The following is a 20,432-nucleotide window of genomic DNA, read 5'->3' as shown; positions in this document are numbered from 1 at the left end:
TGGCATTTCTGGGACAGTTCGGGCGTTTTTCTGCATTTCATGAAATATAAGCTAAGTCTAAAGCAGGTCATGCAGAGAATCTGAACGTTTTATTATAGGAAATCTATGAACTTAAATGGACTAAAGGGAGTTTAAAACTGTTTTCCTCCCCCTACATGTCCCAGCCATGTCCTAATGTGTAGAATGAGCTCAGATTCACCACAACTGCCTCTAAAATCCTGCACTGTCGCTCAGAAAATGTGTTATTGAAGCTGCAGTTACACGTATGACCTGAGGTGGCAGTAGTGAGCATAAAATGACCAACTTGCATCTAGTCTCTTTAAAGCACAACATAATGCACTTTTGTTTACATTTACAATAAGGAAACTTGAAGGAGCTAGATGCAAGTTGGCCATTTTATACTCACTACTGCCGCCTCAGGTCATACGTGTAACTGCAGCTTCTATGTTAGGCGTCGTTGGAACATGTAGGGGGAAGAAAATACTTAATTTTAACCTTTTAAACCTCTTTATCCTCATTTGCATAAGATCCACAGTAAAAGAACAGATGCTAATGCAGGATTTGGTGAATGTCAGTAATAAGCGAACGGCGATGTTTGTAAAGAGTTGTATATTTAACACATCATTCGGACGTTTGTGCAGATTATGTCGGTGATATTAGGTTATGGAGCGTCTATTGTATGATGTCACTTCCTGGTTGTTGTGCAGCTGAAGCTTCTGACTGGAAAAGGTTCCTCCAGGTCGACCTCATGGCCTCACAGGTTCAGGAACAGGAGGACGGAGTAGCTTGGTCCTGGCATTGGTGTCTGTGTCTGAGTGAATCTCCTCTCCAGCTCCTGTCCTGACCTGCTCTCTCTCTCTCTCTCTTAACATTTTGACACATTTTGTCATTTTTTTGTCACATTTTTTTGTCATTTTTTTAATCGCATTTTCATCACATTTTTATCACATTTTGTTGTCAATTTTTTGTCATTTTTTGGTCCAATTTTTATCAAATTTCTATCATATTTTTGTCTTTTTTTGCAACATTTTTACACATTTTTGTCATTTTTTGTCACATTTTTTTTGTAATTTTTTGGTCAAATTTTTATCATAATTTTGTATTTGTTTTGTAACATTTTGACACATTTTTGTCATTTTTTCGTCCATTTTGTGTCAATTTCTTGTGACATTTTTGTGACATTTTTGCCACTTTTTCCTCAATTTTTCATCACTTTTTCATCAATGTTTTCTCACTTTTTTCTCACATTTCCATCCTTGTTTTCGTCTCAGTTTTGTCGCCATTTTCCCACCTTTTTTCCAGAAGCTTTTGGACTGGGGTAAAGCCAAACTGGAGAAAATGTGCTCGGTTCAGGTGGGAGTTAAGGGGTTAAAGGGACTAGATGCAAGTTGGCCATTTTATACTCACTGCTGCCACCTCAGGTCATACGTGTAACTGCAGCTTCTATATTAAGCTCGTGCATGACGGCACTTCGGACACCTTTCTGTGCAGGATTTTAGAGGCAGTTGTGGTGAATCTGAGCCCATTTTACACATTTGTACATTGTTGGAACATGTAGGGGGAGGAAAATACATCATTTTAACATTTTTAAACTCTGTATACCCCACGTCATCGGTGTGAATCTCCTCTCCAGCTCCTGTCCTGACCTGCTCTCTCTCTCTCTTATCTCCTGCAGGGACGTTATCAGCCGGCGAGCACAGCTTCCCCTTCCAGTTCGTCATCCCTGGTAGGTTGACCACGCCCTCTTCTCTCTCTCTCTCTCGCCCGTGTCCTCCGGCGGTGGCTGCAGACGGGCGCCCGAGGGTGGTGGGTGTCACGCACAGGGGTAGGGTTATTTTTAGCCCCCGTGGGTGCTTGTGTAGACAGTATAATTAGAGCTTGCCATCAGTGCCCCCCCTCTCAGTTAAGACAACAATAAAAGAGAGACGACACTGCCCCCTGCTGTGGAAATGTGATACAAGGATTTACATGTAGTTTGCATGTTTGTAATACACAAATCTACAAATCTCACACACATAAAACAAACCGAGAGGCAGGGATTATGGAACCATAGCAAGGGCTGGACTGGCAGAAAATGTCGGCCCGGGACTTTTGGGTCAAGACTGGCCCCCAAAAAAATCATATTCAATACAGTACTCCCGTTAGTAATACAATAAGTCCTTCAACTAAAACAGTATAAGTGCAGGCCTGGTCACTCATCAGGTCGATCCCGATGAGATTCGGGAGTTTGCAGTCGCGAGAGGAACTTCATTAACCTCTTAACTCCCGCCTGAACCGAGAGCATTTTCTCCAGTTCAGCTTTACCCAGATCCTGTAGGCCAGTGTAACGCCTCATTTGAAAGATAAGATCTACAAAACTCATCTAAATGGATCTTTTTCCTCATGTCATCAGATTTTTTTTTCATCATTTTTTTTTTTTTTTTGTATTCAAGTAATTTTTTTCACTTTTTTGTCACATTTTTGTAATTTTTTCAGCATTTTTTGGTCATTTCTTGTCAGATTTTCATCAATTTTTTGTAATTTTTTGCCATTTTTTTGCCATTTTTTTGCCATTTTTTTGCCATTTTTTTGCCATTTTTTGGTCATTTTTTGTCAGATTTTTATAAAAATTTTGTCATTATTTGTCATTTTTTTAATAATTTTTTTCTGCATTTTTGGTCAATTTTTCATAATTTTTTTGTCACATTTTTGTCATTTTTCCGGCATTTTTTGGTCATTTCTTGTCAGATTTTCAGCATTTTTTTGTAATTTTTTGCCATTTTTTTGCCATTTTTTTGGTCATTTTTTGGTCATTTTTTGTCAGATGTTTATAAAAAAAATTTGTCATTATTTGTCATTTTTTAAATAATTTTTTCCGGCATTTTTTGTCAATTTTTTGTCCTATTTGTGTCATTTTTTCTCATTTTTTTGGTCATTTTTTGTCTTTCATAATGTTTTTTTCACTTTTTTGTCACATTTTTGTCATTTTTTTGGCATTTTTTGGTCATTTTTTGTCAGATTTTCATCATTTTTTTGTATTTTTTTGCCAATTTTTTCGTCATTTTTATTCAGATTTTTATCATTTTTTTTGTCATTATTTGTCATTTTTGAAATAATTATTTTTGGCATTTTTTGTCCTATTTGTGTCATTTTTTTCTCATTTTTTTGTCCTTTTTTTCCTCATTTTTTTCATCGTTTTTTGTCTTTTTTGTCATTTTTTAAATATTTTTTCTGTCATTTTTTGTCATTTTTTTTGCCATTTTTTCCCCCGCCATTTTTATAAATCATTTTTTGGTCCCATTTTTGACATTTTTTCGTCCATTTTTCGTCACATTTTTGTCAATGTTTTCTCACTTTTTTGTCACATTTCCATCATTGTTTTCGTCTCAGTTTTGTTACTATTTTCCCACCTGGGGGGTTGTGGGGGGGGGGGGGGGGTATGTGGACTCTCAGACAGAAACTCTTTGTGCTTATGTCAGTGTCGAAACCCGTGTGAGCTCATGTGTTTATATTTCTGACTCAGTGGAAAACGTGGCGTCTCTCGGGGGCCAAAGTCCTCTCACCTGGCCCCGCCCTCAAACTTACACAACTCCTTGGGCATTTTCAATCAGCAGTGTTCAAACTCTAATCAACCTCTTAACTCCCACCTGAACGGATCCCATTTTCTACAGTTTGGCTTTACCCCAATCAAAAAGCTTCTTGGGGAAAAAAGCACCAAAACAGCCACAAAAAATTAGAAGAAAACAAGGATGTGAACACAAGAGACAAAAACTCAGCAAAAATGGGGCAAAAACTCAACCAAAAAGTGACAAAAATGTGACAACAATTCAACAAAAAAATTCACAAAATTTCAACCAAAATTTCAACAAAAATGTCACAAAAATGTCACAAAAATTAAACGAAAAAAATGACAAAAATTAAACAAAAAAGTGACAAAAATTAAACAAAAATGTGACAAAAATTAAACAAAAAAATTACAAAAAATCAACAAAAATGTGACAAAAAATTGACAAAAATTAAACAAAAATTAAACAAAAAAATGTGACAAAAATTCAACAAAAAAGTGACAAAAATTCAACAAAAAAATGACAAATATGTGACAAACATTTACAAAAATTTGACAAAAATTCAACAAAAATTCAACAAAAAAATTACAAATATGTGACAAACATTTACAAAAAAATGACAAAAATTCAACAAAAATTCAACAAAAATTCAATAACAAAATGTGACAAAAAATCAACAAAAATGTGACAAAAATTCAACAAAAAAGTGACAAAAATTCAACAAAAAATGACAAAAATTCAACAAAAATGTAACAAAAAATGACAAAAATTCAACAAAAAAGTGACAAAAATTAAACAAAAAATGTGACAAAAATTAAACAAAAAAAGACAAAAACGCAACAACAAGAAAATACAAAAATGTGATAAAAATTTGACAAAAAAAATAGACAAAAAAGACAAAAAATTGACAAAAAATGACCAAAAAGTTACAAAAATGAGTTGAACACCCAACAAAAAAATGAAGAAATAAAAAATGTGATGACATGAGGAAAAAGATTCTCTCGGTTCAGGCGGGAGTTAAGAGGTTAATATTCTCTGATGAGTGTATATGCCCCTCTGCTGACAGATTTAGTTGATGACAAAGCCTTTGGAGATGAGAAACATTCTCAACACACACACAAACCAGCACAGACTCAAGAACTTTTCTCTACAATTACAAATGCCACAGTTTCACCTTAAACCATCAGAAGGACCAGTGTTATTACAGTTAATGTCACCCCTAATGTGCAGCCGCCCGTCCCGTGTTCCCAAAGCTCTGCGTCCCTGCCCCGCTGCCTTCGCTCTAAATAGATATTTTTATCAGGCTGCTCTTAAATGTCGTCGCCTCCAGCTATTTTCTCCTCTTTGTCCTGTCCTTGACCCGCAAAACCGTCACTGTTCATTCTGAAAAGCAGAAAGGAGAAGACAGCCCCTTTTGAGTCTTTAAAAGAAAATTTAAAAAAAATCTCAAAGGCCTCTCAGCTTATTTTAGGCAAGACAAGGCAACTTTATTTATACTGGGCATTTTGTACACAAGGCAAATTGGGCCTCATTCAGGAACGGAAGATTTTTGGCATTCACAAACTGAAGACGTTCCTCTTTTTCTGTTGGAATATGAACTTATTTATCACATACATAAAGTCAAGTGTAAATCGGGCCCATATGGATATTTTCTCACAGCAGATTGTTCAGTAGAAGTGAAAAAACGGCAGTTGTAGCAAGCGCTAGCTAACCGTTAGCATTAGCCCGATGCTAACATGTAGCATCATGTTAGCATTCTCTGTTATTCATGTATTTATGGGCTGTTGAACCACTTTGCTCCTCTCCATGTCTTTGTATCTTTATTTAGTAGAAACTATATTCATAATTCAGCGTTTGTCAAAGTAGTTTTTGAATAATTAGAGAAAATATACATTTTTTCAAAATTGTTTTCCCCCTTAACTGTTTTCAAACATGACCATATATGGGCGACCCCAGAGATGCCGTCTGTATCTATGTGTGTGTTTTTTTTGTTTTTTGTTTTTTTACTTTTTGTGTATTGACAAGTCAGAACAACAAGTTACAACAAAGGTCTTTGATTTTTTTTCCCCTCCTCTCCAAGACAAAAATAAATAAATAAATAAATAAATAAATAAATAAATAAATTAAAGACATGAAAAAAATAATCAAAAATAAATAAAATAAAATGCGGTCCTATAAACAACATTATGAAAACTTATCTTGTTATTATGTGTTTGTTTTTCGGCTCATATCTCAGTCATTACTGGAAGAATCCACATGAAACAAAAACTGGCACAAAGTTCATCATCTTCTCTGTCAGCACATATGAGCTAATGTCTCATGTCTCAGAAAAACGTCAAAAAAGTGGTGACAATGTGCGAAAACATGAGCGTGATGTTGTCCAATAGAAAAGACTTTCAGACATAAAAATAATATCACAGGTTTGTGAATCCAATCAGATCAAAAACTGATTCAACCAAAAATTCAACAAAAATGTGACAAAAATTAAACAAAAAAATTCACAAAATTTCAACAAAAATGTGACAAAAATTCAACCAAAAAGTGACAAAAATTAAACAATAAAATGACAAAAATTCAACAAAAATTTGACAAAAATGTGACAAAAATGTGACAAAAATTCAACAAAAATTCAATAAAAATTCAACAAAAAAGTAACAAAAATTAAACAATAAAATGACAAAAATTCAACAAAAATTCAACAAAAAAGTAACAAAAATTCAACAATAAAATGACAAAAATTAAACAAAAATTAAACAAAAAGTAAACAAAAAAGTGACAAAAATTAAACAATAAAATGAAAAAAAATCAACAAAAATTCAACAAAAAAGTGACAAAAATTCAACAATAAAATGACAAAAATTCAACAAAAATTCAACAAAAATTCAACAAAAAAGTGACAAAAATTTTACAAAAAAGTGACAAAAATTCGACAAAAATGTGACAAAAATTCAACAAAAATGTGATAAAAATTTGACAAAAAAAATTACAAAGATTTGACAAAAAAAAGACAAAAATGTGACCAATTTGACCAAAAAAATGACAAAAAGTACAAGTAAAAGAATACCCAAAAAAAAAATTGATGAAAAAAAAAATCTGATGACGTGAGGACATAAAAATAATAACACAGGTTTGTGAATCCAATCAGATCAAACACTGATGAGGAGAAACATTTGTCAATTTTCACTTTGGAGATTTCTTACAAAAACTGCATTTCTCCCATAGAGTTGTATTTCGCTTTACCTGGACCAAAAACAAAACCAGGATTCAAAAAGATTTCTCATGCTCCGTTTCAGCCGCCGTTCCCACGTCGTTCGAAGGCCCGTTCGGGAAGATCGTGTACCGGGTGAAGGCGGCCATCGACACGCCCCGCTTCTCCAAAGACTACAAAGCCCAGCGGCAGTTCTACCTCCTCAACCTGCTCAATCTCAACGAGGTGCCCACCATCGAGGTCAGTGCCAGGGGAGCTCTTCTTCTTCTTCTTCTTCTTCTTTTTCAGGACAACTACACAGGGAAGTGATGGTTAGGGCTGCTCGATTATTGAAAAAATAATAATCACGATTATTTTTGTCATAATTGAAATCACAATTATTCTAACGATTATTTGTTGCCTTTAAAAAAAATCCATCAAAAAAGTGAAAAAAATCCAGCAAAAAAAGACAAAATTCCAGCAAAAAAGTGACAAAAATCCAGCAAAAAAAGACAAAACTCCAGCAAAAAAGTGACAAAAATCCATAAAAAAAGTGACAAAAATCCAGCAAAAAAAAGACAAAAATCCAGCAGAAAAGTGACAAAAATCCATTAAAAAAGTGACAAAAATCCAGCAGAAAAAGAAAAAAATCCAGCAAAAAAGTGACAAAAATCCAGCAAAAAAGTGACAAAAATCCATAAAAAAAGACAAAAATCCAGCAAAAAAGTGACAAAAATCCATAAAAAAAAGACAAAAATCCATAAAAAAAGACAAAAATCCAGCAAAAAAGTGACAAAAATCCATCAGAAAAAATTACTAAAATCCAGCAGAAAAAGACAAAAATCCAGCAAAAAAGTGACAAAAATCCAGCAAAAAAGTGACAAAAATCCAGCAAAAAAAGACAAAACTCCATTAAAAAAGTGACAAAAATCCAGCAAAAAAAAGACAAAAATCCAGCAGAAAAGTGACAAAAATCCATTAAAAAAGTGACAAAAATCCAGCAGAAAAAGAAAAAAATCCAGCAAAAAAGTGACAAAAATCCAGCAAAAAAGTGACAAAAATCCATAAAAAAAAGACAAAAATCCAGCAAAAAAGTGACAAAAATCCATCAGAAAAAATTACTAAAATCCAGCAGAAAAAGACAAAAATCCAGCAAAAAAGTGACAAAAATCCAGCAAAAAAAGACAAAACTCCAGCAAAAAAGTGACAAAAATCCATAAAAAAAGTGACAAAAATCCAGCAAAAAAAAGACAAAAATCCAGCAGAAAAGTGACAAAAATCCATTAAAAAAGTGACAAAAATCCAGCAGAAAAAGAAAAAAATCCAGCAAAAAAGTGACAAAAATCCAGCAAAAAAGTGACAAAAATCCATAAAAAAAGACAAAAATCCAGCAAAAAAGTGACAAAAATCCATAAAAAAAAGACAAAAATCCATAAAAAAAGACAAAAATCCAGCAAAAAAGTGACAAAAATCCATCAGAAAAAATTACTAAAATCCAGCAGAAAAAGACAAAAATCCAAAAATTAAAATTTAGAAAAAATAAAAAAAATAAAAATAAAAATTAGAAACGATTTTTTGCGATTATGCTAATTTTGTAATCGTTTACTGTTGTAATCGGAATCGTAATGGAATTTCGATTAATTGCACAGCCCTAGTGATTCGTTGTTTTCCGTCCGCAGCATCCGAGCTACGCCGTCGTCACTAAGAAGTTCAACTACCTGCTGGTGAAGACGGGGACGCTGATGCTGAAGGCCCACAGCGACCTGAGAGGATACATCCCCGGGCAGGTCATCAAGCTGTCCACGGAGATCCACAACAAGTCGGGCAAGGACACGGGCTACGTGCTGGCCAGCCTCATACAGGTCAGAGGTCACAGGTCAGACTTTAGGGCAGGGGGAGGCAAGTGTGATAGTCTAAGATCAGATAAAAACGCCAATGGGACAAATAGAAATCCCACTGGAAATCAGGCAACTTAACTTTTACTGTAAAAAATATTTATTATTCACTTGAAATTATACAAAATAATCTGAATTAAGAAAAAACGTGTGCTTGTTCCATTGGCAAGAATAGGTTTTACTCCAAACTTTGGATCTTAACCTCTTAACTCCCGCCTGAACCGAGAGGATCTTTTTCCTCACGTCATCACATTTTTTTCCCATAATTTTTTTGTTGGGTGTTAAACTCATTTTTTTTTTTAGCTTTTTTGTCATTTTTTTTGTCATTTTTTCGTCAATGTTTTATCACATTTTTAGTCATTTTTTTGTATTTTCTTTGTCATGGAAAAAAAAATCAATGATTTTTTTTTCCATCATTTTTTTGTTGGGTATTCAACTCATTTTTGTAACTTTTTGTCAATTTTTAAATCACATTTTTGTCATTTTTTTTGTAATTTATTTGTCAATATTTGTCATTTTTTGGGGCATTTTTTGTCACATTTTATTCATTTTTTCGTCAATTTTTTATCAATTGTTTCTAATTTTTTTGCTACATTTTGGTCATTTTTTGGGTCACATTTTTGTAACTTTTTGTCAAATATTTATCACATTTTTGTCTCATTTTTGTCAAATGTTTTATTTATTTTTCCATCATTTTTTTGTTGGGTATTCAACAAATTTTTGTAACTTTTTCGTCATTTTTTGGTCATTTTTTCGTTGATTTTTTAACACATTTTTGTCACATTTTTGTAATTTTTTTGTCACATTTTTGTCATTTTTTTTGGTCATTTTTTTGTCATATTTTTTTCATTTTTTGTCAATTTTCTATCAAACTTTTGTCATTTTTTGCTACATTTTTGTAACTTTTTGTCAAATATTTATCATATATTTGTCATTTTTTCATCAATTTTTCGTCACTTTTTTGTCAATGTTTTCCCACTTTCTTGTCACATTTCCATCATTGTTTTCGTCTCAGTTTTGTTGCTATTTTCCCACCTTTTTTCCAGAAGCTTTTGGACTGGGGTAAAGCCAAACTGGAGAAAAAGTGCTCGGCTCAGGTGGGAGTTAAGGGGTTAATTCAAGTAGATTTAAGTCATTTCTACCCATAGATGAGTGCTCTTTCAGGATTATGGCCTAAAAGGGTGCTCTGCTAAGACATTTTAAGGTACTTTAACAGGCATTTGATCTCTGATTTGGGTCATAATATTTCTCAAAATCATCTCGAGGGCCAGAGTTTGATGATGGAGGGCCACCTACAGACTCTGAACTTCACCGTCCTCGACTTGTACTCCGAGTAGAAACTATCGTTGTGGAGTAAAAGTGCTAACCCGTCTCTTGTCCCGCTGTGGTGGTGCTGCAGAAGGTGACCTACCGGACAAAGCGGCCCGTGATGGACCTGCGGACCATAGCGGAGGTGGAGGGGGCCGGGGTGAAGGCGGGGAAACACGCCGAGTGGAGGGAGCAGATCATCGTGCCGCCGCTGCCCCAGTCTGCCCTGGCCGGCTGCAGCCTCATCGACATCGACTACTTCATTCAGGTCTCTACACTCCACACGCTGACTCTGCTTCAGGAAACGCTCAGCTTTTGAGGCTTTCAGTCATTTTACTTTCAGGAAAACTTGCACAGAGAAATAAACAGAAAAGTTAAATGTAATTGCCCACGATAAACGATATTATTGACTCTAACAATGCCAGATACCGTCAACACTCAGGCATAAAGATTACAGTAAATCTTTATTCTAAAAGTGTGTTGTCATATCCACAATGCCGCACAAGCTCCAATAAACAGGAGATGTAATTTAACTCAATTTGTGTCAGTTAGAAATCAAACACGATAAATATCGAACCCAAACATGTAGGCTATCGTTTATATGTTTTTGATTGAACGATAAGTCGATATAGTAGTTATCGTGACAGCCCTGACCCCAAGAGGACAAGCAACCGCTATGGTGGAAGCTAATGACCCTTAACTCATTGACTGCCAGCCATTTTCAAATCAGAGAGTTCCCACTGCCAGAGGTTTTTCAGGATTTTGACTGTTTTTTCAAGACCCACAGAAAATTTAGGTCTATGTCAACACCAAACCCACCAAAAGAAAGATTAGACTCTCTTCTTTCATCTAAAAAAAAAGTTTGTTTGTACCTCGTTTCATTCTGTAGAAAATAGGTGAAATCACCCAAAATAACACCAGACATGCTCAAGGCTTTGCTGCAGCTGTTCCCATTGAAAGACCTAATTGACGTCTATACACGTCATTGGCAGTCAATGAGTTAATAAACCATAGACAATCTGCTTGTCCCTCGTCCATGTGCCTGTGTAAAACCAGGTGTAAACTGTGTGATTTTGGCCGTCTGGAGTTGTGCGATTTGAATCTCGCTGACCCCGGCAAAACCAAGACGAGCCAATCATAGCACAGGAGGCGGGAGTTACTGGTGTGTCATCTTCCGTGCTAGGATTTCCCATCAACCAGTGCTTCCAAAACAGTGTAACCAAAACAGGGAAGATGGCGGCCGCGACACAACGACCTTTTACCAGTGCCCTTTCTTCTGTTTTAACTAGGGATGCACGATAATATCGGCCACCGATATTTATCGGCATTTATCGGCATTTTGGCGCCATCCCCGATAAAGCCGATAAAAAAAAATTTGGCCGATAATTAGGCCCGATAATTATAAACTCAAATTACATTGAATCTGCGGCTCCAGCTCGCTGCCTTTCTCTCAGCGGCACTGCCCCGCACGTCCTGCAGCCCGGAGCTGCTGCAGACTCAGGACAGCACATTTACAGCAGCAGATACACGCTCTCCACGGCCGACTTCTGCACGGCTTTAGCTGAAAAATACAACGAGTTTTCCAGTGAAACAACTGTGCAGGCGCTCTCCGCGAAGGAAGAGCTTTTAGACTTTTTACATCGAAGTCACTTCAACATTAGCACCGCAACAACATGAGAAAAAGAACCTCTGACCCACTCATGTAAGTTACTGGAACAGAGCGGGGCCTAAAAACCCATGTATTATCTTCATATTTCTGATCAACTAAAGACAAAAGCCCCGTGATTAAAGCGCTATGAACGAGAGAAGTTTTACATTGATGAAATGAGCCGCTGCTCGTCACAAATGCATGAATGAGCCCAATGCAGGAGAGAGTCTTGTTTTTGTGTTGTAGTATCGTATTATTAGTCAGAATCTGTCACAGATTTGGCATCACTTCTCTCTCATGTCAGAGACGCCTCTAGACTCAGTGAAATACTATAATACTGTCTATATTCCAGTATTGTAAATAAGAATTCATTAGTATGATGTCAACAACAAGAAAAACACTAGGACTACTTTTTTTTGAATAAGATGTGACACAGATGAACAGAGTCAGACCTGCTCTGAAGATGGAACTGTAAAAACCAGAGCTTTAGAAAAAGCTGGAGACTCAAACCCAGAGTAAAACTCATTATTTGATTTATATTTATACACTTGTATATTGCTTGGTAGAGTTAATACATTTTGGGCAGAACTGTGAACTGTTGCATTGAGTTCTTCTCACAAAATAAAGTGCAAATATATATACATAATATACATAATTATCGGTGTCATTATCGGTATCGGGACATGCGGAATTATTGGTTATCGGTTCAAATTGGCATTTTCGTGCATTACTAATTCTATATAAAATTGTTTAAGACCAGAAAAATCATGTAGTGTGTGCTGACCTTTAGCTACACGCCTGATATTTTTTACAATAAACTTTCTCTTTGAAGAAAAACACAGTGTGCACCAGCCACAACCTGTATCTATCCAAATGCTTGTTCTGTGTGTTGTCCTAGTGCTAAATGGACGAAAGCTTGTGACTGACATTATAGATACAGACGGCATCTCTGGAATCGCCCATATATGGTCATGTTTGAAAACAGTTAAGGGGGAAAACAATCTGGAGAAAAATCTAAACTTTCTCTAATTATTCAAAAACTACTTTAACAAACGCTGAATTATGAATATAGTTTCTACTAAATAAAGATACAAAGACATGGAGAGGAGCAAAGTGGTTCAACAGCCCATAAATACATAAATAACGGAGAATGCTAACATGATGCTACATGTTAGCATCGGGCTAATGCTAACGGTTAGCTAGCGCTTGCCACAACTGTCGTTTTTTCACTTCTACTGAGCAATCTGCTGTGAGAAAATATCCATATGGGTCCGATTTACACTTGACTTTATTTGTATGTGATAAATAAGTTCATATTCCAACAGAAAATGCCTAAAAAGAGTGAAAACTTGTGTTTCCCAAAAGATTGTTTTCCCCCTCGGCGAGGCCACGCCCCCTTCTATGACGAGATGCCGTCTGTATCTATGGGACCCCCCGGTCTAAACTGTCATGCACCTAAACCCCCCATAACTGACCTCTCTCTTACCCAGGTCTCTCTGAAGTCCCCCGACGCCGTGGTCACTCTACCCATCTACATCGGGAACGTCGCCGTGAACCTGACGCCCTCCCAGCAGCCAGGCTCCACCCCCTCCAGCCCGGGGGGCGCGGTCACCCCCAGCGCCCCGCCCTGCGAAGAAAACCTGAACGAGCTCTGTGCGGGGGGCGGGGCGGGCGAGGAGATCCCCACAAAGAGCCACTCCCAGCAGGACCCCAGCGGGCAGCCCGTCGTCGGCCTGCCCCCCGGAGCGGCGCCGCCCCCCGGTGGCCTGTACCCCGACCTGTCCGCGCAGCTCTTCTGTTTGTCCACGGGCGCCACCATCCCCTTCTTCACGGAGGGCGGCGACATCACTCCCATCCCCACGTCCTGCTCCCTCATCCTGCCCCCGGAGTACAGCAGCTGGGACTTCCCCCAGGGTGAGTCAGTCCACTGGAGAGTTTGGGAGGAACACACAACTTCATGCTTACACTATGCACTATGTATAGAAAAATTATGAATCTAAAAGGAATTCCGTGGAGTCTGGTGTGCCACAAGGTTACATTTTGGGACCATTATTATTTATTATTTATATTAACCCCTTAACTCCCACCTGAACCGAGCACGTTTTCTCCAGTTTGGCTTTACCCCAGTCCAAAAGCTTCTGGAAAAAGCTGTGAAAATACAAAAAAATTACAAAAATGTGACAAAAATGTGATAAAAAATTTACAAAAAAATGACAAAAAACTGATAAAAAATTGACTTTTTTCTTTTTTTTAAATGTGACAAAAAATGACAAAAAATGTGACAAAAATGTGATAAAAAATTGACCCAAAAAATGACAAGAAAGTTACAAAAATGAGTTGAATACCCAACAAAAAAATGACAAAAATGTGACAAAAATTTGACAAAAATTACAAAAAAATGACAAAAATGTGACAATAAAATTACAAAAAATGTGAGAAAAAATTGACAAAAAAATGACAAAAAATGACAAAAGAAAAGGACAAAAATGTGACAAAAATTACAAAAAAATGACAAAAATGTGACAAAAAAATGACAAAAAATTTGATAAAAAAATTGACCAAAAAATTGACCAAAAAATTGACCAAAAAACTGATAAAAAATTGACTTTTTTTTTTTTAAATGTGACCAAAAATGACCAAAAAAAATTACAAAAATGTGACAAAAAATTACAAAAAATGTGACAAAAATGTGATAAAAAATTGACCCAAAAAATGACAAGAAAGTTACAAAAATGAGTTGAATACCCAACAAAAAAATGACAAAAATGTGACAAAAATTACAAAAAAATGACAAAAATGTGATAAAAAATTGACAAAAAAATTGACAAATAAAAATGACTAAAAACTGATAAAAATTGACTTTTTTTGTTTTAAATGTGACAAAAAATGACCAAAAAAATTACAAAAATGTGACAAAAAAATTACTAAAAATGTGACAAAAATGTGATAAAAATTTACAAAAAAATGACACAAAACTGATAAAAAATTGACTTTTTTCTTTTTTTTAAATGTGACAAAAATTACAAAAAATGTGATAAAAAATTGACAAAAAAATTGACAAAATAATGACAAAAATTGACTTTTTTTTTTAAAAATGTGACACAAAAAATGACCAAAAAAATTACAAGAAAGTTACAAAAATGAGTTGAATTACCCAACAAAAAAATGCTGGAAAGATAATGTGATGTCGTGAGGAAAAAGATCTTCTCAGTTCAGGCGGGAGTTAAGAGGTTAATGTTTTCAGACCTCTCTGTACACGCTCCACTTTGCCATCATCTGTCCCATGTGTGCTTCCAGAGCCCCCTCCCACGTACGAGGAGAGCTGCAGCACAGCCGACCCCACCCCCGCCAACAGCAGACACTAGACATCGCCAGGTCCCGCCCCCTGGACGCCTCTGGACCAGTCAGAGCGCAGGCTGTCCGGGGCTCGGGCCGACGCTCCAAAGACTCCCAAAGCAATGACTTTTTTTCAGATGAATCCTCAGCCGAAGCAGGTGAACGACACTGTGCCTACGTCAGGAGTCTGGGTCGGACGTTTGTCATGTTTGATTCTTTATTTACATGTTTGAAAATGCCTGTTTTTCTTCATCTGAAAGGACCTATAAAGCACAAATCTTTTCTTTTTTGATTCCAGCTGAAGTGAATGGATAAATAGGGAACATAAAAGTCGTTTATTTAGTGTAAAGCCAGAGAACATTCCACATTCTTCACTCAAACACACTCCGTAAATGCCTGTACATCAGGGGTGGGCAAGTTACATTATATATGATGTAATGGGATGTTCTGTCAGGATTTCTTTTCAACCCCTTAACTCCCGCCTGAACCGAGCACATTTTCTCCAGTTTGGCTTTACCCCAGTCCAAAAGCTTCTGGGAAAAAGGTGGGAAAATAGCAACAAAACTGAGACGAAAACATTGACGAAAAAGTGACGAAAAATTGATGAAAAAATGACAAAAATGTGATAAAAATTTGACAAAAAAAATGACAAAAAATTGACAAAAAATGACCAAAAAAATGACCAAAAAAATGACCAAAAAAATGACAAAAATATGACAAAAATATGATAAAAAATTGATGAAAAAATTACAAAAATGTGACAAAAATGTGACAAAAATTCGACAAAAAATGACAAAAATGTGACAAAAAATAACAAAAAATTGACAAAAATGTGATAAAAATTTGACCGAAAAATGACAAAAATTTGACAAAAATGTGACAAAAATTTCATAAAAAATTGACAAAAAATGACTAAAATTTGACAAAAAATGACTAAAATTTGACAAAAAATGACAAAAATATACTAAAAAATTTACGAAAAAATTACAAAAATGTGACAAAAATGTGACAAAAATGTGATAAAAATTTGACCAAAAAATTACAAAAAAATGTCAAAAATTTGAAAAAAAATTAGACAAAAAAATTACAAAAATGTGACAAAAATTTCATAAAAAATTGACAAAAAATGACTAAAATTTGACCAAAAAACGACAAAAATGTGACAAAAAATGACCAAAAAATTTACGAAACAATGCTACAAAAATGAGTTGAATACCCAACAAAAAAATGCTGGAAAAAAAAAATCTGATGACGTGAGGAAAAAGATCCTCTCGGTTCAGGCTGGAGTTAAGAGGTTAAAAAACATACAGGAGATTCTTTAATCCAAAATGTATACGAGTAGTAACATTTTGTATTTATATTACACTGTTTTTACTCACTAACCACCAAAGCAAAAAGCTGCTCATCTTCCCCCACTCCCCCCAACTTTAGCAGCTATTTGATCTCTTATTTCCTCTATAATATTTATCAAATTCATCTCGAGGGCCAGACGTTTAAGCTTAAACATCTGGGACTTTTTTGACATTACGAAACCAAAGGGCATTTTGTTGTGTGATTCGAACATCAATAATTAAAAAAAAGCGCTTGGTTAAAGGGACTATACAGCGTTTTAAAATTAAAGTTGGCCATTTTATACTCACTACTGCCACCTCAGGTCTTACGCGTAACTGCAGCTTCAACATTAATCTCATGCGTGACGTGGGCAGGATTTTAGAGGCAGTTGTGGTGAACAGGTCTGGGCTCATTCTACACATTAGGACATGGCTGGAACATGCAGGAAAATACATACATTTTTACATTTTTAAACTCCGTATAGTCCCTTTAAGTATTTTCCCCTCCCTACATGTTCCAGACGTACAGGTGGGGAGGATTTCACTTGAGTTTATTTGTAATTGACCATCCGCAGACAAACTCTGTGCCCTTCCCTTCCTCAGAGTGTGACCAAACCAGACACTGTCATGTTATGCTGGTCTTTGAGCGCCCTCTTGTGGCTGTGTTGTGCTCATTACAGTCACTATTGTCTACTACTACTACTATTTTTACATCGAGTTATCAATATAAAGCATTTACGAGGACCTGTTGTGTTTATTAGCCTGGCCAGCCATACTGTTCTGTGTGTGTGTGTGTGGCCAGGCTATGTATAACACCTCACCTGTCTGTCAAACCAGCAACATCGCCATGGATACGAGTCGGTGTTGTCCCGCCCCCTTGTAGGAATCGATAATCACGATTTAGCAGCTGATGATGTATAAAGTTATTACATTTGTGAACAATTTTCATCTTTTATGTGTGTTTCCAATGACATCACGCATAGTTACGGCGGCCATTTTGAATACCGAAGTAGCATTGTGCAGGCTAAACTAGCTCATTGAAGAGGAAACAGAAAACAGTTTGTCATGTCAACAGAGTCTCAGTCTGAGTCAGTGTTTAAGCTCTTAACTCCCGCCTGAAACGAGAGGATCTTTTACCTCACGTCAGATTTTTTTTTTCCATCATTTTTTTGTTGGGTATTCAACTCATTTTTGTAGCTTTTTTGTTGGGTTTTTTTCGTCATTTTTTGTCAAATTTTTTGTCATTTTTTGTCATTTTTTGTCAAATTTTTATCACATTTTTGTCATTTTTTTGTCATTTTTTGTCCAATTTTTATAAAATTTGTCAAATTTTTGTCATTATTTGTAAAATTTTAATCACATTTTTATCACATTTTTTGTCAAATTTTTTATCACATTTTTCCTACATTCTTGTCATTTTTTGGTCATTTTTTGGTCAAATTTTGTCATTTTTTGGTCAAATTTTTATCACATTTTTATCACATTTCTGTCATTTTTTTTGTCATTTTTTGTCAATTTTTTGTCATTTTTTGTCAAATTTTTTATACATTTTTTGTGACATTTTTGCCACTTTTTCATCAATTTTTCGTCATTTTTTTGTCACATTTCCATCATTGTTTCCGTCTCAGTTTTGTTGCTATTTCCTCACCTTTTTTCCAGAAGCTTTTGGATTGGGGCAAAGCCAAACTCGTCAAAATGTGCTCGGTTCCGGTGGGACTTAAGGGGTTAAGCTGCTCAAGACGTTAGCATGCTACCGGTTAGCAACTGTCAACCATCAATAGTTGATTCAATCAACTGCTAATGGCTTCAACATGATAAACACGTGTGTGGCTCACATCTATGAACACTGGAGAACAGCTCAAAGCTTTCTCTTGGAGAGGTTGGAGCTGAGCTGTTGAAGCTATATGCTAGCCGGTAGCATGCTAACATCTTAAATACACTGGTTTCTTCACATAAACGTGCGTCTCCGGGGCCGTGTTTTTACTGTTATCTTGAGCAATGATTACGAGTACATAAAAATATCACTGCCAATCAGTCGTCTTTCATTTTCATGGTAGTAGAGATATTGTTTCTACCAAAATGACATTTTGTCATTTTTTAATCACATTTTTGTCATTTTTTTGTCACATTTTTGTCATTTTTTTGTCATTTTTTTGTCATTTTTTGTCAATTTTTGTCAATTTTTTTTTAAAAATTTTGTCAAATTTTTATCATATTTTTATCACATTTTTGTCATTTTTTTGTCATTTTTTTGGTCAAATTTTTATCATATTTTTGTCACATTTTTGTCATTTTTTTGTCATTTTTTTGTCATTTTTTTGTCAAATTTTTATCACATTTTTGTCTTTTTTTGTCACATTTTTGTCATATTTTTTGTCATTTTTTTGTCATTTTTTGTCAATTTTTTGTCAAATTTTTATCACATTTTTATCACATTTTTGTCATTTTTTTGTCAATTTTTTGTCATTTTTTTGGTCAAATTTTTATCATATTTTTGTCACATTTTTGTCATTTTTTTGTCAAATTTTTATTACATTTTTGTCATTTTTTTGTCAATTTTTTGTCATTTTTTTGTCAAATTTTTATCACATTTTTGTCATTTTTTTATAACATTTTTGGTCATTTTTGGTCACATTTTGTCATTTTTTTACTAGATAATGCAACTTCGGTATTCAAAATGGCCGCCAAAACAACAAAGGACTGAAAGGAGTGAATAATAAGAGGGTAAACTGTCCATAACTGTCTCTGTGCAACCATACTGTACCAATGGGCCTTGATGTAGAACTGTGAGTAATACACAGGCATAATCCCATCACTATAGGTAATACATGCTATAAATCTGAGATGTATAACACAATTCTGGGGTTGTAAAGCGACTGTACTTCTCATGCCTTTTCCCCTTTTTGTTTCTGAATCAGATCGATTGTTGCCTTAAAGATTATTTAGAGTGTGTGGAATCCCAACTGTGATTTGAAGTTTCTGTTTTCTACGCATTCGGATGACTGAAGTGAATGTTTCTTACTTTCTTGTCTTAATCTTAACTGTGAAAAGTCAAAGGGCACGACAGGTTTGCCCAGAAGAGCCACTCCCGACCAGATAAATGCAAACAAAAGTAACATTAATACTTACATACGATACATTATCGACTGCAGTAACGTGTTTCCATTTCATATTTTCATTTATGTATTTTTTATTTTCTTTAACCCCTTAACTCCCACCTGAACGGAACGCGTTTTCTCCAGTTTGGCTTTACCCCAGTCCAAAAGCTTCTGGAAAAAAGCGACAAAACTGAGACGAAAACAATGATGGAAATGTGACAAAACAGAGAGAAAACATTGACAAAAAAGTGACGAAAAATTGATGGAAAAGTGGCAAAAATGTCACAAGAAATTGACCAAAAAATTATGAAAAAATGACCAAAAATGTAATAAAAATTTGACCAAAAAATGACAAAAAATTGATTTAAAAAAATGACAATAAATGTGACAAAAATGTGACAAAAAATGACAAAAATTTGAGAAAAATTTGAGAAAAATGTGAGAAAAAAATGACAAAAAAATGAGAAAAAATTTCACAAAAATGTGATGAAAATTTGACTAAAAAATTACAAAAAATTGACAGAAAAAAAATTACAAATGTGACAAAAAAATGTACGAAAAAATGACAAAAAATTGACAAAAAATGAGAAAAATTTGATAAAAATTTGACAAAAAAATGACAAAAAATTGATCAAAAAAATTTACAAAAAATGACAAAAAATGTGACAAAAATGTGACAAAAAATGACAAAAAATCGATAAAAATTGGATACAAATTTGACAAAAAAATTGCCCGAAAAAAAAATTCAAAAAATTGACCGAAAAAAATGACAAATGTGATAAAAAATGTACAAAAAATGATGAAAATGTGACAAAAAATGACAAATGTGATAAAAATTTGACAAAAAAATTGACCGAATTTTTTTTACAAAAAATGAAAAAAATTAGATAAAAATTTGACAGAAAATCACAAAAAATTGACCAAAAAAAATACCAAAAAAAATAAGACAAAAAAATAAGACAAAAAAGTTACAAAAATGAGTTGAATACCCAACAAAAAAATTACGGAAAAAAATCTGATGACGTGAGGAAAAGGATCCTCCCGGTTCAGGCGGGAGTTAAGAGGTTAACTGCTCAAATGTCCG

At 34.8% G+C, this 20,432-nt stretch overlaps 2 protein-coding genes across 2 annotated transcripts in view; both read left to right on the top strand.

Moving 5' to 3' along the window:
• The window catches only part of arrdc1b (arrestin domain containing 1b), a 66,561-nt gene extending 51,556 nt beyond the window's left edge, over window positions 1-15,005 (top strand). Inside the window, exons 3-8 of the mRNA XM_079581281.1 lie at window positions 1,676-1,726; window positions 6,839-6,993; window positions 8,412-8,594; window positions 10,027-10,203; window positions 13,074-13,497; window positions 14,881-15,005. Coding sequence (XP_079437407.1) covers window positions 1,676-1,726; window positions 6,839-6,993; window positions 8,412-8,594; window positions 10,027-10,203; window positions 13,074-13,497; window positions 14,881-14,948 — 1,058 coding nt within the window. The 3' untranslated portion in view covers window positions 14,949-15,005. The remainder of the gene's footprint in view (window positions 1-1,675; window positions 1,727-6,838; window positions 6,994-8,411; window positions 8,595-10,026; window positions 10,204-13,073; window positions 13,498-14,880) is intronic.
• Window positions 1-20,432, top strand: part of phpt1 (phosphohistidine phosphatase 1) — a 207,046-nt gene that overhangs the window by 148,017 nt on the left and 38,597 nt on the right. The gene's annotated exons all lie outside the window — the stretch shown is intronic.

This window comes from Gobius niger, assembly GCF_951799975.1.
Source record: "Gobius niger genome assembly, chromosome: 22".
Taxonomy (NCBI): Eukaryota; Metazoa; Chordata; class Actinopteri; order Gobiiformes; family Gobiidae; genus Gobius; species Gobius niger.
Note: the sequence above shows the minus strand (reverse complement) of the source record. Positions and strands in the feature narration are given on the sequence as shown.